This window comes from Eptesicus fuscus, chromosome 6 (assembly GCF_027574615.1).
Source record: "Eptesicus fuscus isolate TK198812 chromosome 6, DD_ASM_mEF_20220401, whole genome shotgun sequence".
NCBI classification, from domain to species: domain Eukaryota; kingdom Metazoa; phylum Chordata; class Mammalia; order Chiroptera; family Vespertilionidae; genus Eptesicus; species Eptesicus fuscus.
The window spans coordinates 83,905,620-83,918,199 of record NC_072478.1 but is presented as its reverse complement, the minus strand read 5'-3'; the positions used below and the strand labels follow the sequence as shown (position 1 = coordinate 83,918,199).

The window sequence follows — 12,580 nt, the reverse complement described above, 5'->3', positions numbered from 1 at the left end:
CAATTCCCAGTCTACTCTTTGAAGGGGGACCCACATCTTTTCTTTCTGTTCTAATACATTCTGTGTCAGGTGCAGAGAAAATGCTTAGTACATACTAATGGAAAGAATGGATAGTAAATAGACTGAATAAAGAATTATTTATTCACCTTACCTAAGCTTCCAGAGTCCTAGAAATGCTTGTCCTAGGAACTAGCACAACCAGTTTTTCCTTGTTTAATGTTTTTCTCTCTTGGTAACATGACCATGGACTCCCTCCAGTCCCAGGAATGCTAGATGGAAGGTCTGGATTGGCCCTTTCTGCTGGAGTCCCATCGCTGAATAATTATAAGCTGTGATATTCGTCCATTCATTCCCAGGTCTTGGGGCATCTTTTGGCTGGTTGTATCATATGTCGTGGCAAATGAGTCTGTCTTTTAAGATTTGCGCCCACAGAAATTGGAATTTAAGCTTCCTCTTTATTCCAACTCTGAGGTTAGGGAAGCAGCTGTTGATGGACTAATTAGCATTTTGGGAGGACTAAGGATGATCTCCCCATCCTTTAATTGTTTAATCGGTTAACCCAGGGAGAGTCTGGGAGCATCACTGGACTGTTTTTTTTTTTTTTTTTTCATGTAGAAACTAGACTGGCCTAGTCACTATATGTAGTACAAAGATAGTAATAACTATTACAAAAATCAAGTCTGTTATGCCTGGTCTTATATAAGGATAATGTTAGGATGTGTGTGACATAGGTATATTTGTTACATCCCTCGAATTAACCCTTTGACTTTCATGCTCAGCATCTGTTTTAGCTCATCTCTAACTAAGGGAGGGTTGATGTCTTAGACTTGGCGTAACCAAGTACACACAACCACTGCATAATATTATCACTTGAGCAATTGGGAAGCTAAAGCAAAACTAGGAACCTCTTTATACCTTGCCATGTCACTACCATACCACTTAGAAATTCTCTTATTGGTAAGATCATCCTACTTCGTGAGCAAAGATAGAAATCAGGGAGTTGCTTGATGACCTAGGCTAATCTTGATGTGACCATTTTGGGAAAACAATATTTTTTTTTCCCAAGGAAGAATTATTCAAAGTCCTACATTACTTATGGGGTAATTTCTCCAGTATCTGTGTTTACCTCTTGAATTTTATTTTCTCCTGCTTTTATAAGTCATCAATACCTCTTTTGATGGGCTTATTCTTTCTGTAGACACACAGGTGCCTTTAGTCTGGACACTCTTATGAGTTCTGCCTTCAAATCATTCCAGTTTTCTTCCAGTGACTATGTACCTGTTAGTTTAAACCTTTGCAGATAAAAATTTGGAGAGACTTGATTCTATTGTCTTTGGAAGCTTTGGTTTTTCGTCTGTAAACTGCAGATAATCGTGGTAATGGATGTGGTAGTGCTCCACCCAGATTCCCTCTTCAGGGCCTGTGTTCCCTGTAGCAAAAGTTACTGGGAGTGTTCTCCACTACAAGGGAATTGCCTCACCCAGTCCCCTAACCTTAATGGGAGTTACCCAGCACCAGAGCTTTCTAGGATTGGCTAGGCTTAACTGGGAGCAGATTTTGTGACAGACAGATGATCTCTTTGCCCAATCCTGCATTCTTCATTTCCTTATGGGTATATCTCCCTAAACCATCTCCAGTTCTCCTGTACATAACTTCTTGTCTCAAAGTCTGTTTCTGGAGAACTCAATCTAAAAGAAATGCTACTTCTTCAGATTGTTGCTAAGACGGAATATATAAAGCCCTTTGGAGAGCAATCCCTTTGGAGTTGGGAATGGACTTAATATTTGATGGCTATCACTATTCTTGTGTGGTATGCCATTGACTGAAAGGTTCTCATTTCTGTCTGATCTCATCAATCCGAGTGTCTTTTGAAAAAAAAAATGTAATAACTAGTTCAAGGCAAAGTTCTGTTGTTTGTTATTTGTGCTTCAACTTACCCTTCCTTTGCCCTCTCGCCTTCATAGTTGCTTCCTTCCCTGTCCCTTCTCTTCTCCTTGCTTCCCCTGGACGCATTCCAACCCTCCATTATCTTTCTGCTCCCACTTTCTTCTCCTAGAAAAATAATGTGGGATGGGAAAAGACTTGGCAAATTTATTCACATTGAGGCTGAATATGATACCCCTTTCCTTTGTCATTTGAAATTCTCTCTGTGTGCCTTTGGTTTCATTATCATTCGTCTTTGTATTATGGCCACAATTGCCTCTCACTCATTTCTGGTCTTCAGTCTGGTGTGAGATCAGTCTTTTAAAATTGGTCTTTCCAGATAGGAAATATCTTAAATAGATTATTTTAAAATGCATGCATTAATTGCTACTGCTATTACAAAGAAAATTTCCCCTTTTATACTAATATTGTGAGCTGAATTGGCCTTAGATGATGCAATTTTACCAAGCAAAGTGAATAAAATTCTTTCTAAGCAATCAAGGTAAAAAGAGAAAAAACAGAGAGTTGAAAATATAAATGTAAAGGCAACTCAAATTTCAAAGGTCTCAGGAGCTGGGTTGATTGGAAATGGAAAAAAGACCTGGCAATAAATGGTTCTTGTTCTTTTTACTTTTTCCTCTGGCATATGAACTCATAACAGCTAAAATTTTCTTCCACATCATATTAGGTAGGAGTCTCAGTAGAAAGTAATAAAAAACTCAACTCAAGTTAAGCACAAAAGGGGAATTAATGGAAGGACCTGGAGGAGCTCAGAAAATTCAAGAAGAAGATGCAAGAAGTAGGGCAACTTGTGGGATTCCGAGACTAGAACTGGGTGGGTGTTAATTCAGTATGATTGGTGTCCTTATAACACAGGGAAATGTGGACACAGAGACAACATTTTAAATGTAACACATTTCCACCTTCAGAGTGCCCTGATGTCCTTGGAATGAGTAAGTGGCATTTGTCCTTACAAAAGTCGCTCAGCCAACTAGCCCAAGCAGAGCCAACAGGTGCTAGGTCCTTTAATCTTGCAGGACACAACCTTGGCATTTTGTGGCCAGTTCATTAGGAGTTGGCTAGCAGCTTCCCATTCTGGAAGAAATCAGTGGTGACAGTGGGGTAGGGGCACAGGGCCCAGCTTGTCAGGGGGCTTCAGTTTCACACTCAGTGTCCAACACTGAGAGTAGCAGTCAGGTATGGGACCCCTTAACCTCATGCGAGTGAATTCTCTTTCCTGTCTGAGCCGGTGTAGTCTCCTCAGGAAGAGCCCTCCCCCTCCACTCTCCCTCCCCACCATAAGGAGGGGTTGGTGATATAGTAGAAATGCTTTGTACAGACATTCAACATGTAATGGCTTTGGCCCCTAAATCTCCACCCCCCTCCTCATTCAGTATTTCAAAGAAATACTGCCCATAGGTTTGGTAAGGTGGGGTTTAAGAATTAATTACAGCCATGCGCCCATTAACAACATTTCTGTCAGCAATGAACCGCATTTACAGTGGTGGTCCCATAGATTATAATGGAGCTGAAAAAATTCCTATTGCCTAGTGATTCTTAACCATCATAACGTCTTAGCACAACACATTACTCACTTGTTTGTGGTGATGCTAGTGCAAACAAATCTATTACACTGCCAGTCCTATAAAAGCATAACATGCAATTATGTACAGCACATAATATTTGACAATGATAATAATCGACTGTTACTGGTTTGTGTATTAACTATACTTTTTTTTTTAAATAACAGTCCACTTTTTAAAAATATATATTTTATTGATTTTTTTACAGAGAGGAAGGGAGAGGGATAGAGAGTTAGAAACATCGATGAGAGAGAAATATCAATCAGCTGCCTCCTGCACGCCCCCTTACTGGGGATGTGCCCGAAACCAAGGTATATGCCCTTGACCGGAATCCAACCTGGGGCCCTTCAGTCCGCAAGCCAATGCTCCATCCACTGAGCCAAACCCATTAGGGCTTGACTATTCTTTTTATTCTTATTTTAGAGTGAACACTTTCTAGTTATATAAAATAAGTTTGCTGTAAAACAGTATGCTGTGTAATTCTGGCAGTAGCCTTGTGCATCTGTTTACCATGTCTCTTGATTGCATCATTTTTCTTGTGCTTGATTTTAATCTCGTGTTGTTTTGTACTGGTTGCAGCCTGAGAACAAGAGGCAATGCCATATAGTCCAGGTATGTAGTAGGTTATCGCATCTAGGGTTGTGTACGTGAACTCTACGATGTTTGCGCAACGAAATTGCTTAAGGATGCATTACTGAGAACATGTCCCTGTCTTCTAGTGGTGTATGACTGCATTGGATTTAGTAATTTAGCAATTGGTGACGTTGACAACAGTAGTTTCAGTGGAGTGGCAGGGGCCCAAACTTCATGAGTTCGAGAGGTTATAGGCAACTTTTCTGAGGTGCAAAAATGGAGCAGAGAACTGGAATAGAGCTGGAGGAAGATAGGCGGTTAAGAGTGGATGCGTTTAAGATGGAAGAAATCATGGTATACTTGTGTGCTGTTTGGAATGATCCAATAGAGGCAAAACTGATGATGCAAGACAGAGGCGGAGATATTACTGGAAAGATGTCCTTGAATAAGAAAGAGGACAAGGAGCTTCCAGTGATGCCGTGTTGCTATGCAGGGGAGAAAAAAAATTCTCTGGTCCCTCTTAGGGTTCCTGGCTGGGTCTGAAAATTAAACTGACAAAAGACATATAAACAGGAGAAAAGCATGTTCATTTACTTACCAGAAGTTTTATATGACAGGGAGCCTTCATAAAGAAATGAAGACGTGTAAAAATGGTGTTTTAATGCCAGGTTTGATGAAAAAATGGGCTGCCGTGTAGCAATATGATAGAACAGAGAAGATGAGGCAAATGCAGTGAACTGGGGGAAACGTGGCAAGTCCTATTTGTTCGAATTCTTCCCATGAACCCTGCATCCTGGAGACAAGTATGCTCCTTTCCTCCAGGTATAGAGAGGGCACTCCTCACACGCCGGATTCATGGCCTGCTTCAGGGGAGAGGGAAGGTCAGTGAGAACTTTCTGTGGCTGCTGTTTTCTCAAACTCCTTCAGCTTAAACTACTCAATATGCCAGGATGCCATATTTCGGGGTGTTGTGTTCTGAACCCTGTCAGCTGGTTAAGTACAGCTATTACTAAATTTTATAAATTTATAATGTATAAACTCTATTTTAAAAGGTGATAGGTATTCAAAACCCATCCCTTCCTAACTATGTCACTACCTTTACCGTCGTCTATGTTCTTGTGGTTCTGTCTGTTGTCCGTGCATGGTGGAAATGTCACACAATGGTGCCCTCCTGTGCTCTTTTCCCAGTGCCACCCTTAGTGACATTACCGTGGTAGTCTGCAATTGGCCACAGTGGGAGCATTCACACCACAGAGGTCATAAGCATTAGAAATCGGGGCTTGAGAGCTGTTTGTGAACCATTTGACAACTCATCGCTGGATTCAGTGGACAAGTGGGGAGACCAGCCCTCAGTTCAGTGCCCATAGTTCATCCAGAAGAACAGGGGAGAAGGCGGGGCATTTGGACAGGCAGGTGGGTAGATGCGGAAGAGAGAGGTTTCCTATTTCCTAAGTAAAAAAAGGAAGCCAGGGAAGCACCCCAGAATAAGGCTGGGAGGGAAGTGGTGGAGGTTAACGTGGGAGGAGTGTGGCACACTAAATGGATTAGAGAAATGTAGTGTTTTGATCTGGCATCAGTAAAGACCCCTTGAGGTTAGTAGTTATGAATTCAAAAGAAGCCCGATAGTCCTGGCTGGAGTGGCTCAGTGGTTAGAGCATCAGCCTGCACACCCCAAGGGTCTCCGGTTCAATTTCTGTCCAGGTTGCATACCTGGGTTGCGGTTCCCTCCCCACCCCTGGTCGCCCCTGGTGGTGGTGGTAGCGGGAGGGGGCGTGCTGGAGGCAACTAGTTGATGTGTCTCTCTCACATCTCTCTCTATCCTCTCTCTCCTCTCTCCCCCTCCTTCCCTCCTTTGCACTCTCTCTGAAAAGCAATGGAAGCAATATACTCTGGTGAGGATTAACAAAACAAAACAGAGGCCTGATAGCAGTGGATGTATATCTATCTCCCTTGTTCAGCAGCTTGGATGAAGCAGCGAGTGACTGGACAGCTGGTTTTATCCAAGGCTAGGCTTTTGCCACCAGTGTGACCGTGTGTCAGGTGCAAGTGAGATGATAAAATGATAAATGTAAAAGCCATTGCCTCACAGACCTTCCTTATTCATTCTAGCTAACATCATTTACTACCTACCGCTCCTGCAACTTTAATCCATTATCCTGTTTATTTTCCCATTTGGTTAATTGGTTAAGTCTCCGGGCTTACCACTCCTACTGACTGTGCTTTATTTACCGCTGAATCCGGTGCTACCACAGTGCTTGGTGCATAGTAGGTGTTCAGGAAGTAGTATGGTGAAGAACTTAATGAATGGATCACTTGTTCCTTTCTCATCCAATGCGCACAGTCCGAGGGAAGAACACGAAAAATTCTTTTTCTAACTCCTTGTTGTTTTTTTCTCCGTGGTGTTTAATCTTTAAGAATCAAAGGAATTTTTGGAGCCAGCTACTAAACGTGAGACCCAAAGTCAAGCCTGGGAGGCAGCTGCCGGGGCCCTGTCTCACTGCACTAACAAGGAGGGTTATATTACAGCTCCCAGGCCTGGAGGGTGGCTGTTTACCGTGTTTATTCCTTTCTCAGGGTCGCCATCAGCAGTTTACAGCTTACTCTGTGGCTGCAGACCAAGGGATGACACCAAGGCACAAACAAGTCCCAAAGTCCAAGGCTCCGAGGCCTGGCGGGCAGCTCCGGGCCTGGAAACTGCGGTCCGCAGGCACCGCGGGGAGGGGTCCCTCCCGGCCGCTCCAGGCGCCTCCAAGCGGCCACTGTGGGGCCCGAGAGTGCAGGGCGCGCCTCCCCTGCTCCGCCGCCGACTGAGGACGTTGGCGGAAGAGGGCGGGGACGTGACCGCTTGTCTGTTTCCCCGAGCGGGACAATAAAGTTTCAAAGTTTGAAAGAGGAGGAAAAAAACCCACGCCCCCTGGGTCGCCCTCGTGTGGTGGCCTGCAGTCTGGGTGGAGCTCGGGTGGCCCTGCGCTCGCGGAGGCGTGGCGGGCGCGGGGGGCGCGCGGGGATGGGGGTCACTGTGGAGGTGCACCAGGTGTACAAGTACCCCTTCGAGCAGGTGGTCGCCAGCTTCCTCCGAAAGGTACCCGCCCGCCCGGCTCTGGTCTGGGGCTCCGGTTCTCCCGCGCCTTCTCCGCCCGCCAGCTGTCTGCGCGCCTGCCGCCCGCTTCTGCCGCTGTCCCTCTCCCCCTCCCGGCTCCGCGTCCCCATCTCCCCTGGCCTCTCTGCTTCCCTCTTGTCCTCTTTATCCCCCTTGTCCTCTCTTGTCCCCCCTCCGCTCCCGACGCGAGAGTCCGCGCCCACCATCTCCCCGCCCCCCCAGCTGCGGTCTGCCTCCTGGCTGTGCCGGGCGAGGGTGGAGGTTTCCTCGAAGGCTCCCCCCTCCGGCCGAGGGAAGGCTCCGTGTGCGGCCTCACGTTCACTCTGCTGCAGCTCCGGGGAGAGGCTCAAGGGGAGAGTTACAGGAAACCCACGTTCTGGGGCCACACGGATGTTGTGTATGACTTGTTGTCTTTCAAGGACCCCTTAAAAGCGAGGGGCGGGGGACGTCACGGAAGCCATCATCTCAGTTTTCTCTGCATTCTTTCTATCGCCTGCCCACCTTCTCTTTTATTCAACAGCTGTGGGACTTGGGGCAGTTGGCTTACTCTGCCTGTGCCTTAGTTTCGTAATCTGTGAAATGGGGACAACAATAGTATCAGCTCCCACGGTTGGTTGTGAGGAATCAGGTGAGATAATTCATGTAAAAGTGCGTATTCCAGTGACCGATGCCTCTAAAATGTTGCTGCTGTTTGTACTACTATAATGGAGCACCCCAGCCTCGGTACTGTGGCCCTCTTTATCCCAAGGGCTCCTCCGAGGAGGACCGAGGTTCCTCGAAATAGGATGATGGGAAATTTCTTTGAAAAAATCAAAAGCACCCAGGCCTGGAGGTGTGGCCCCGGACTCTAGTCTGGCTTTACCTTTAGTTAGTTCGCTTGATGACCTTGGTCAAAGGTCATCTTATCTGCAGGCCTCAGTATCTGCGTCTACACTGAGCAGATCTTTCAGGTTCCCCTTCAGCTTTCACATTCTTAAGCAAGATTTCACCAATGTGCATTAAGCAACAGCCACCAGGCATGCACTCCATATGCTACTTGGAAGCAAAACCAAGGGAGATGCTGGGGGAGGAAGGGGGTCATTTTTTAAGTGGTAAGACCTGACTTTTATTAGAGGAGATTATGAAGTTGGGGGCCCAGGTCACAAAGGAGTGAGTAGGATGCTGGTGAACATGATGTCACCATGGAGGCCTGTTTGGGGAGGTGGGGGAGATGCCAGCTTGTTCATGGCACCTGTTAGGTGCTCAATAAAAAAATCGGAGGAATGATCAGTGAAGCCCGAATTAGTGACCTGATGTGGTCTTTGCCTTAGGCTAGGCTTCTGGGTCCAAAAGAGAAGTAGCGAACACCCTTTTTTTGTTGTTAGGATTGGCACTATGGAGGGCGGATTCTCTAATGCCACTGCTCCTTGGAAAGCCTTTCTGGATTGTCCTCATCAGGAGGTGATCTCTGTCTTGTCAGAACTGGAGGGGCACTTTGGCCATCTTCTACAGTGTTAGTTAGTTACTTCTGCGCATACCTTTTACCCTCATTAGACTACTAGAGGCCCGGTGCACGAAATTCATGCACAGTAGGGTCCCTAGGCCTGGCCGGTGATCAGGGCTGATCTGTGGGGCGACCAGCAGGGCAATTGGGGGGTCCCCCGCTGGCACCCGCCTTGGCCGGCCTGGTGCTGCCTGATTGTCAGCTCCACCCACCGCCGCCACTGGCACCCACCTTGGCTGGTCTGGGGCCTGCAGGCTAGGGGCAGCTCCTGCATTGAGCATCTGCTCCCTGGTGGTCAGTGTGCATCATAGCCATTTGGTCAATTTGCATATTAGGCTTTTATTACATAGGATAAGCTTCGGCAGTGCGTACTCTTGAGGTACTCTTGAGGAAGCACATAGCACAATGCTGAGCTCTCATTTAAAGTACTTGGCGTGCGTCAAGATTCTGGGTTAAATTTTTTTTTTCTCTCCGTTTTCATTGAACAGTGTTTAGAAATTCTGTGTGCTAGGCTCTGTGGAGCTGATGGCTTCTCATGGGTGAGAGTGACATTAATAAATGATCAACAAAATGAACACAGTTTCAATTTATGATGCGTATTTATACAGGGAAAGTTCGTGGAGGTCTGCTGAATCCTGGTGGCCATTAGGAAAGGCTTCCTAGAAAGAGTGGCATTTGTGAAATAGTGGCTGAAGCACGAATAGGAATTTCCCAGGCGAGAAGGGAGAGGGGAGGACGTGCTTTCATGCATTATCATGTTTACTTCTCCCAGCAGCTTCAGGAAGTAATTATGAGTGACGTTCATTTCACAGTCTGGAAAAATTGTGGTTTGGAGAAGTCTAAGCACCTTTTCCAAGTTCCCAGAGCTAGCGGGTGGGAGAGCCAGGATTTCAACATTTCTGAATCCAAAACCCACAACCCTGATCACCAGCCTGTGCTGCTTGTACCCAGTAAGAACACAGATGATTATAGTCGTCCCTCAGTATCCTTTGGGATTGGTTTCAGGACCCCCGTCCCCCCCTCAGATACCAAAATCCGAGGATACTCAAGTCTCATACATAAAATGGTGTAGCATTTGCCCATAACCTGTGTTTGCATATAGGCTACAGTCGGGTGTGCCTATACATAACTTCCTTTGTGTGGATTCAACGTAGTGCTCATTGCATGGCAAATTCAAGTTTTGCTTATTGGAACGTCTTGGGCTTTTTACCCCCAACTATTTTCAATCCATGGTTGGTTGGATACAGAGAACTGATTGTACTGAGGGGGTAAAATGTTTCCGAATCAACTCTGCTTTGCTCTCTATCTCAGTTTCCTTTTGTCCGAAATCTTCTTGGAGGGTTTATTCATCTGGGTGGACCTTTGGTGCCCGCTCTAAGGGTATGGCTTTGCTGTGTGATAGGGTGAGAAAAATACAGTGTTTCAGTTACCTGCTGCAGTGTAACAAATCACCCCTGTTATTTAGAGGCTTAAACCAATATTAGGATTCTCACGATTCTGTGGTTGACTGGGCTCAGCTGAGAGATTTTTGTGTGCCACGTGTTGTAAGCTGAGGTCACCTATATCTGCATTCAGTTAGGACCTAGAAGAATTCTTACAAAATACTTAGCAAACTGCCTGGCACATAGTAAATGAAGACTGAGGAAGACATTTTGGAAGGTAGGGGCAGGGAAAGGGAAGGAGAACATTTTCAGAAAAGGCCCAGTGATGGGACAGTGTCAACACTATGGACAACATGACACTTCCATTGTTTCTATTCAAAAGCAATCTTCACAGATCCCTGGGAGGGGCTATGTGACTATTTCTGAAACATGGGTAAATCCAATGGCGGTGAGAATCTTCATCTTATATTATTTAAAGCTGTTGGCAGTGGTGAGAATGACACCAGGTGTTAGACCAGTGAGGTTAGACCCGTGGGGTCAGACGGGACCTTGGTTCGGCAACCTCGGTACTTGAGTTCTGGCTAGGAAAGAATTCACAGCCCAGACTCAAACCATAAGAGTAAGTTTATTAAGGAAGTCACAGGGGTAGAAGCAGTGAGTGGTAGAAGAAATGGGCTCAGGAAACGAGTTACAGAGGCCAGAGAAGGGGCCCTTGGATCTTAGGAGAGAGAAGGGTAAAGGTAATGTTGCTGAGGGTTTGGGGGCAGAGGAGGAGGATGGGGAGGGGAAGGGTCCTCTGTCCTAAGGGGTTTTAAGGGTCGGATTTTAGGGGAGGTCTCAGGGAAGGATTTAATAGCAGCTTTCGAGGTGTGTCTTTCCAGGGTTGTGGTGCCACTGATTGGTTGGCGCCGGGCAGGGATCATTAGTCAGTGCCGCTGGTCCTGAGGTCAGCTGTGGTGTGTGTGTCTGGTTTTGCTGCTTTTCTGGGCCTGGATCCTAAACACAACGCAAGCCTAGATGTCTTTGATGCGGGTCAGAACCTCATTGTCCTGGGGGCTTAATGCTTAAGGGCTGTTCTCTGGCCCCCTTGTTCACCCTCCCTCTAAGGGGGTCTAACCCTCATGACTAGCGACATGTCAGGGGAGGAAAGGTCAGGGGAAGGTCTGAACCTCATGACCAGCGGTAGGAAAAGTCAGGGGATCTAACCCACATGACCAGCAATATCCTGGGATGGAAAGATTATGGGGGGAGGGGGCCGGGGGGCCGAGATCCTTGTTTTCTGCCCTGATGACCTTCTATTCCTGGCCCATCATCCTTGCTCTGCTCATGTCTGTCCAGCTGCCTACCACAGAGCCATGAACCGGAAGTCAGTAGACCTGGACTCAGTCATTGTGCTGTCCCTGTTAAAAGCAGTTTTCAGGTGGCCTCAGGAAACAGTTGCACCAGCCTATGCTGTGCCCTTGTGCAAATTAGAAAGAGGCATCACCCAGGGGTTTTATTCCACAAGCTCACAGTAAATAGTCCAGAGGAAAGTAAAGGGTCTGTTTATGCAAATTACAAAAGGTGCTCCTTCCTCTAGGGGGCTGCAGCCCTAGTGCAGGCAGCCCTTGTGCAGGGAGCTGCATGCGGCCATCGAAGGCCATCTACCATCTTAATTTCTCATCTGTGAGTGCCAGGTACCCCACCCATCTCCCAGGGTGGTGGGAAGACCAAATGTGTAACACTTTGACAAGCATAAGCTTTTTATAAGCCTAAAAGTTGTCGGAATGATATTTATGTATACATATATTTTTTGGCAAAATACACTTCTCTTTTAGTCGTCTTGTCGTGTTTTCAAAGGAAAGCACTTGGCAGAGGGGACAATCATATGAGGATCTCTGGGAAGCCTTGAATCTGATTTTGCACAATGGTATGTTTGAGGCTCTTCAGCGCCAAGGAGGTTCTATTTTAAATAGAGTCTCCTGATCTGTGGCTTTTGGTATGTTAGGACTTGCCTTCCAAGTTATAATATACTACTATTTTTAAAACCTGAGAAATGTTTGCTCTTACACTTGCCTGTTGGGTACCACAGGCAAAATATTAGCTACATGTTTTCAAAGCTAAGTGGCACCTTGAAAACAAACAGCACAGCACTCTTTGTTCATGAAATGTGTATGGTGTTTCTCAATGAACTCTTCCTGGAGGAATACTGTGAAACCCGAAATGGTTTATTCATCCAATGCTGAGCTGTGCTGTCCATGAACTACAGTGTCAGTGCACTTGACAGTGTATGTTGTGTTCTGTCTTTGCATGACAAGTGAACACAAAGTTGCATAGAGGAACATAGCAGTCTGGAAGGTCACTCATCTCTGGAAGCCCACATGGGTCTGTTTAATGGGCTTACCTTTCATGAGCTGGATTCAAAGACTTCTTAAATTTTGTATACCAGAAATTTAAAGTCATTTGACTGGATTTTCTTGTTGATCCTCAAACAAGGCCACAGAAATTACAGTTTTTCTTACCATAGAGTTGATCAGGTTGATTTTCTTCTTATGCT

The 12,580-nt window shown here is 46.1% G+C and overlaps 1 protein-coding gene across 2 annotated transcripts in view; it reads left to right on the top strand.

Moving 5' to 3' along the window:
• Positions 1–7,009: 7,009 nt before the first annotated feature.
• The window catches only part of PRELID2 (PRELI domain containing 2), a 67,102-nt gene continuing 61,531 nt past the window's right edge, over positions 7,010–12,580 (top strand). The window contains exon 1 of one of the 2 annotated variants that reach the window (XM_008140854.3): positions 7,010–7,161. In XM_008140854.3, coding sequence (XP_008139076.1) covers positions 7,087–7,161 — 75 coding nt within the window. In that variant the 5' untranslated portion in view covers positions 7,010–7,086. Of the gene's footprint in view, positions 7,162–7,754; positions 7,808–12,580 lie in introns of those variants that run through there. The other variant, XM_054718013.1, reaches the window with a different exon arrangement.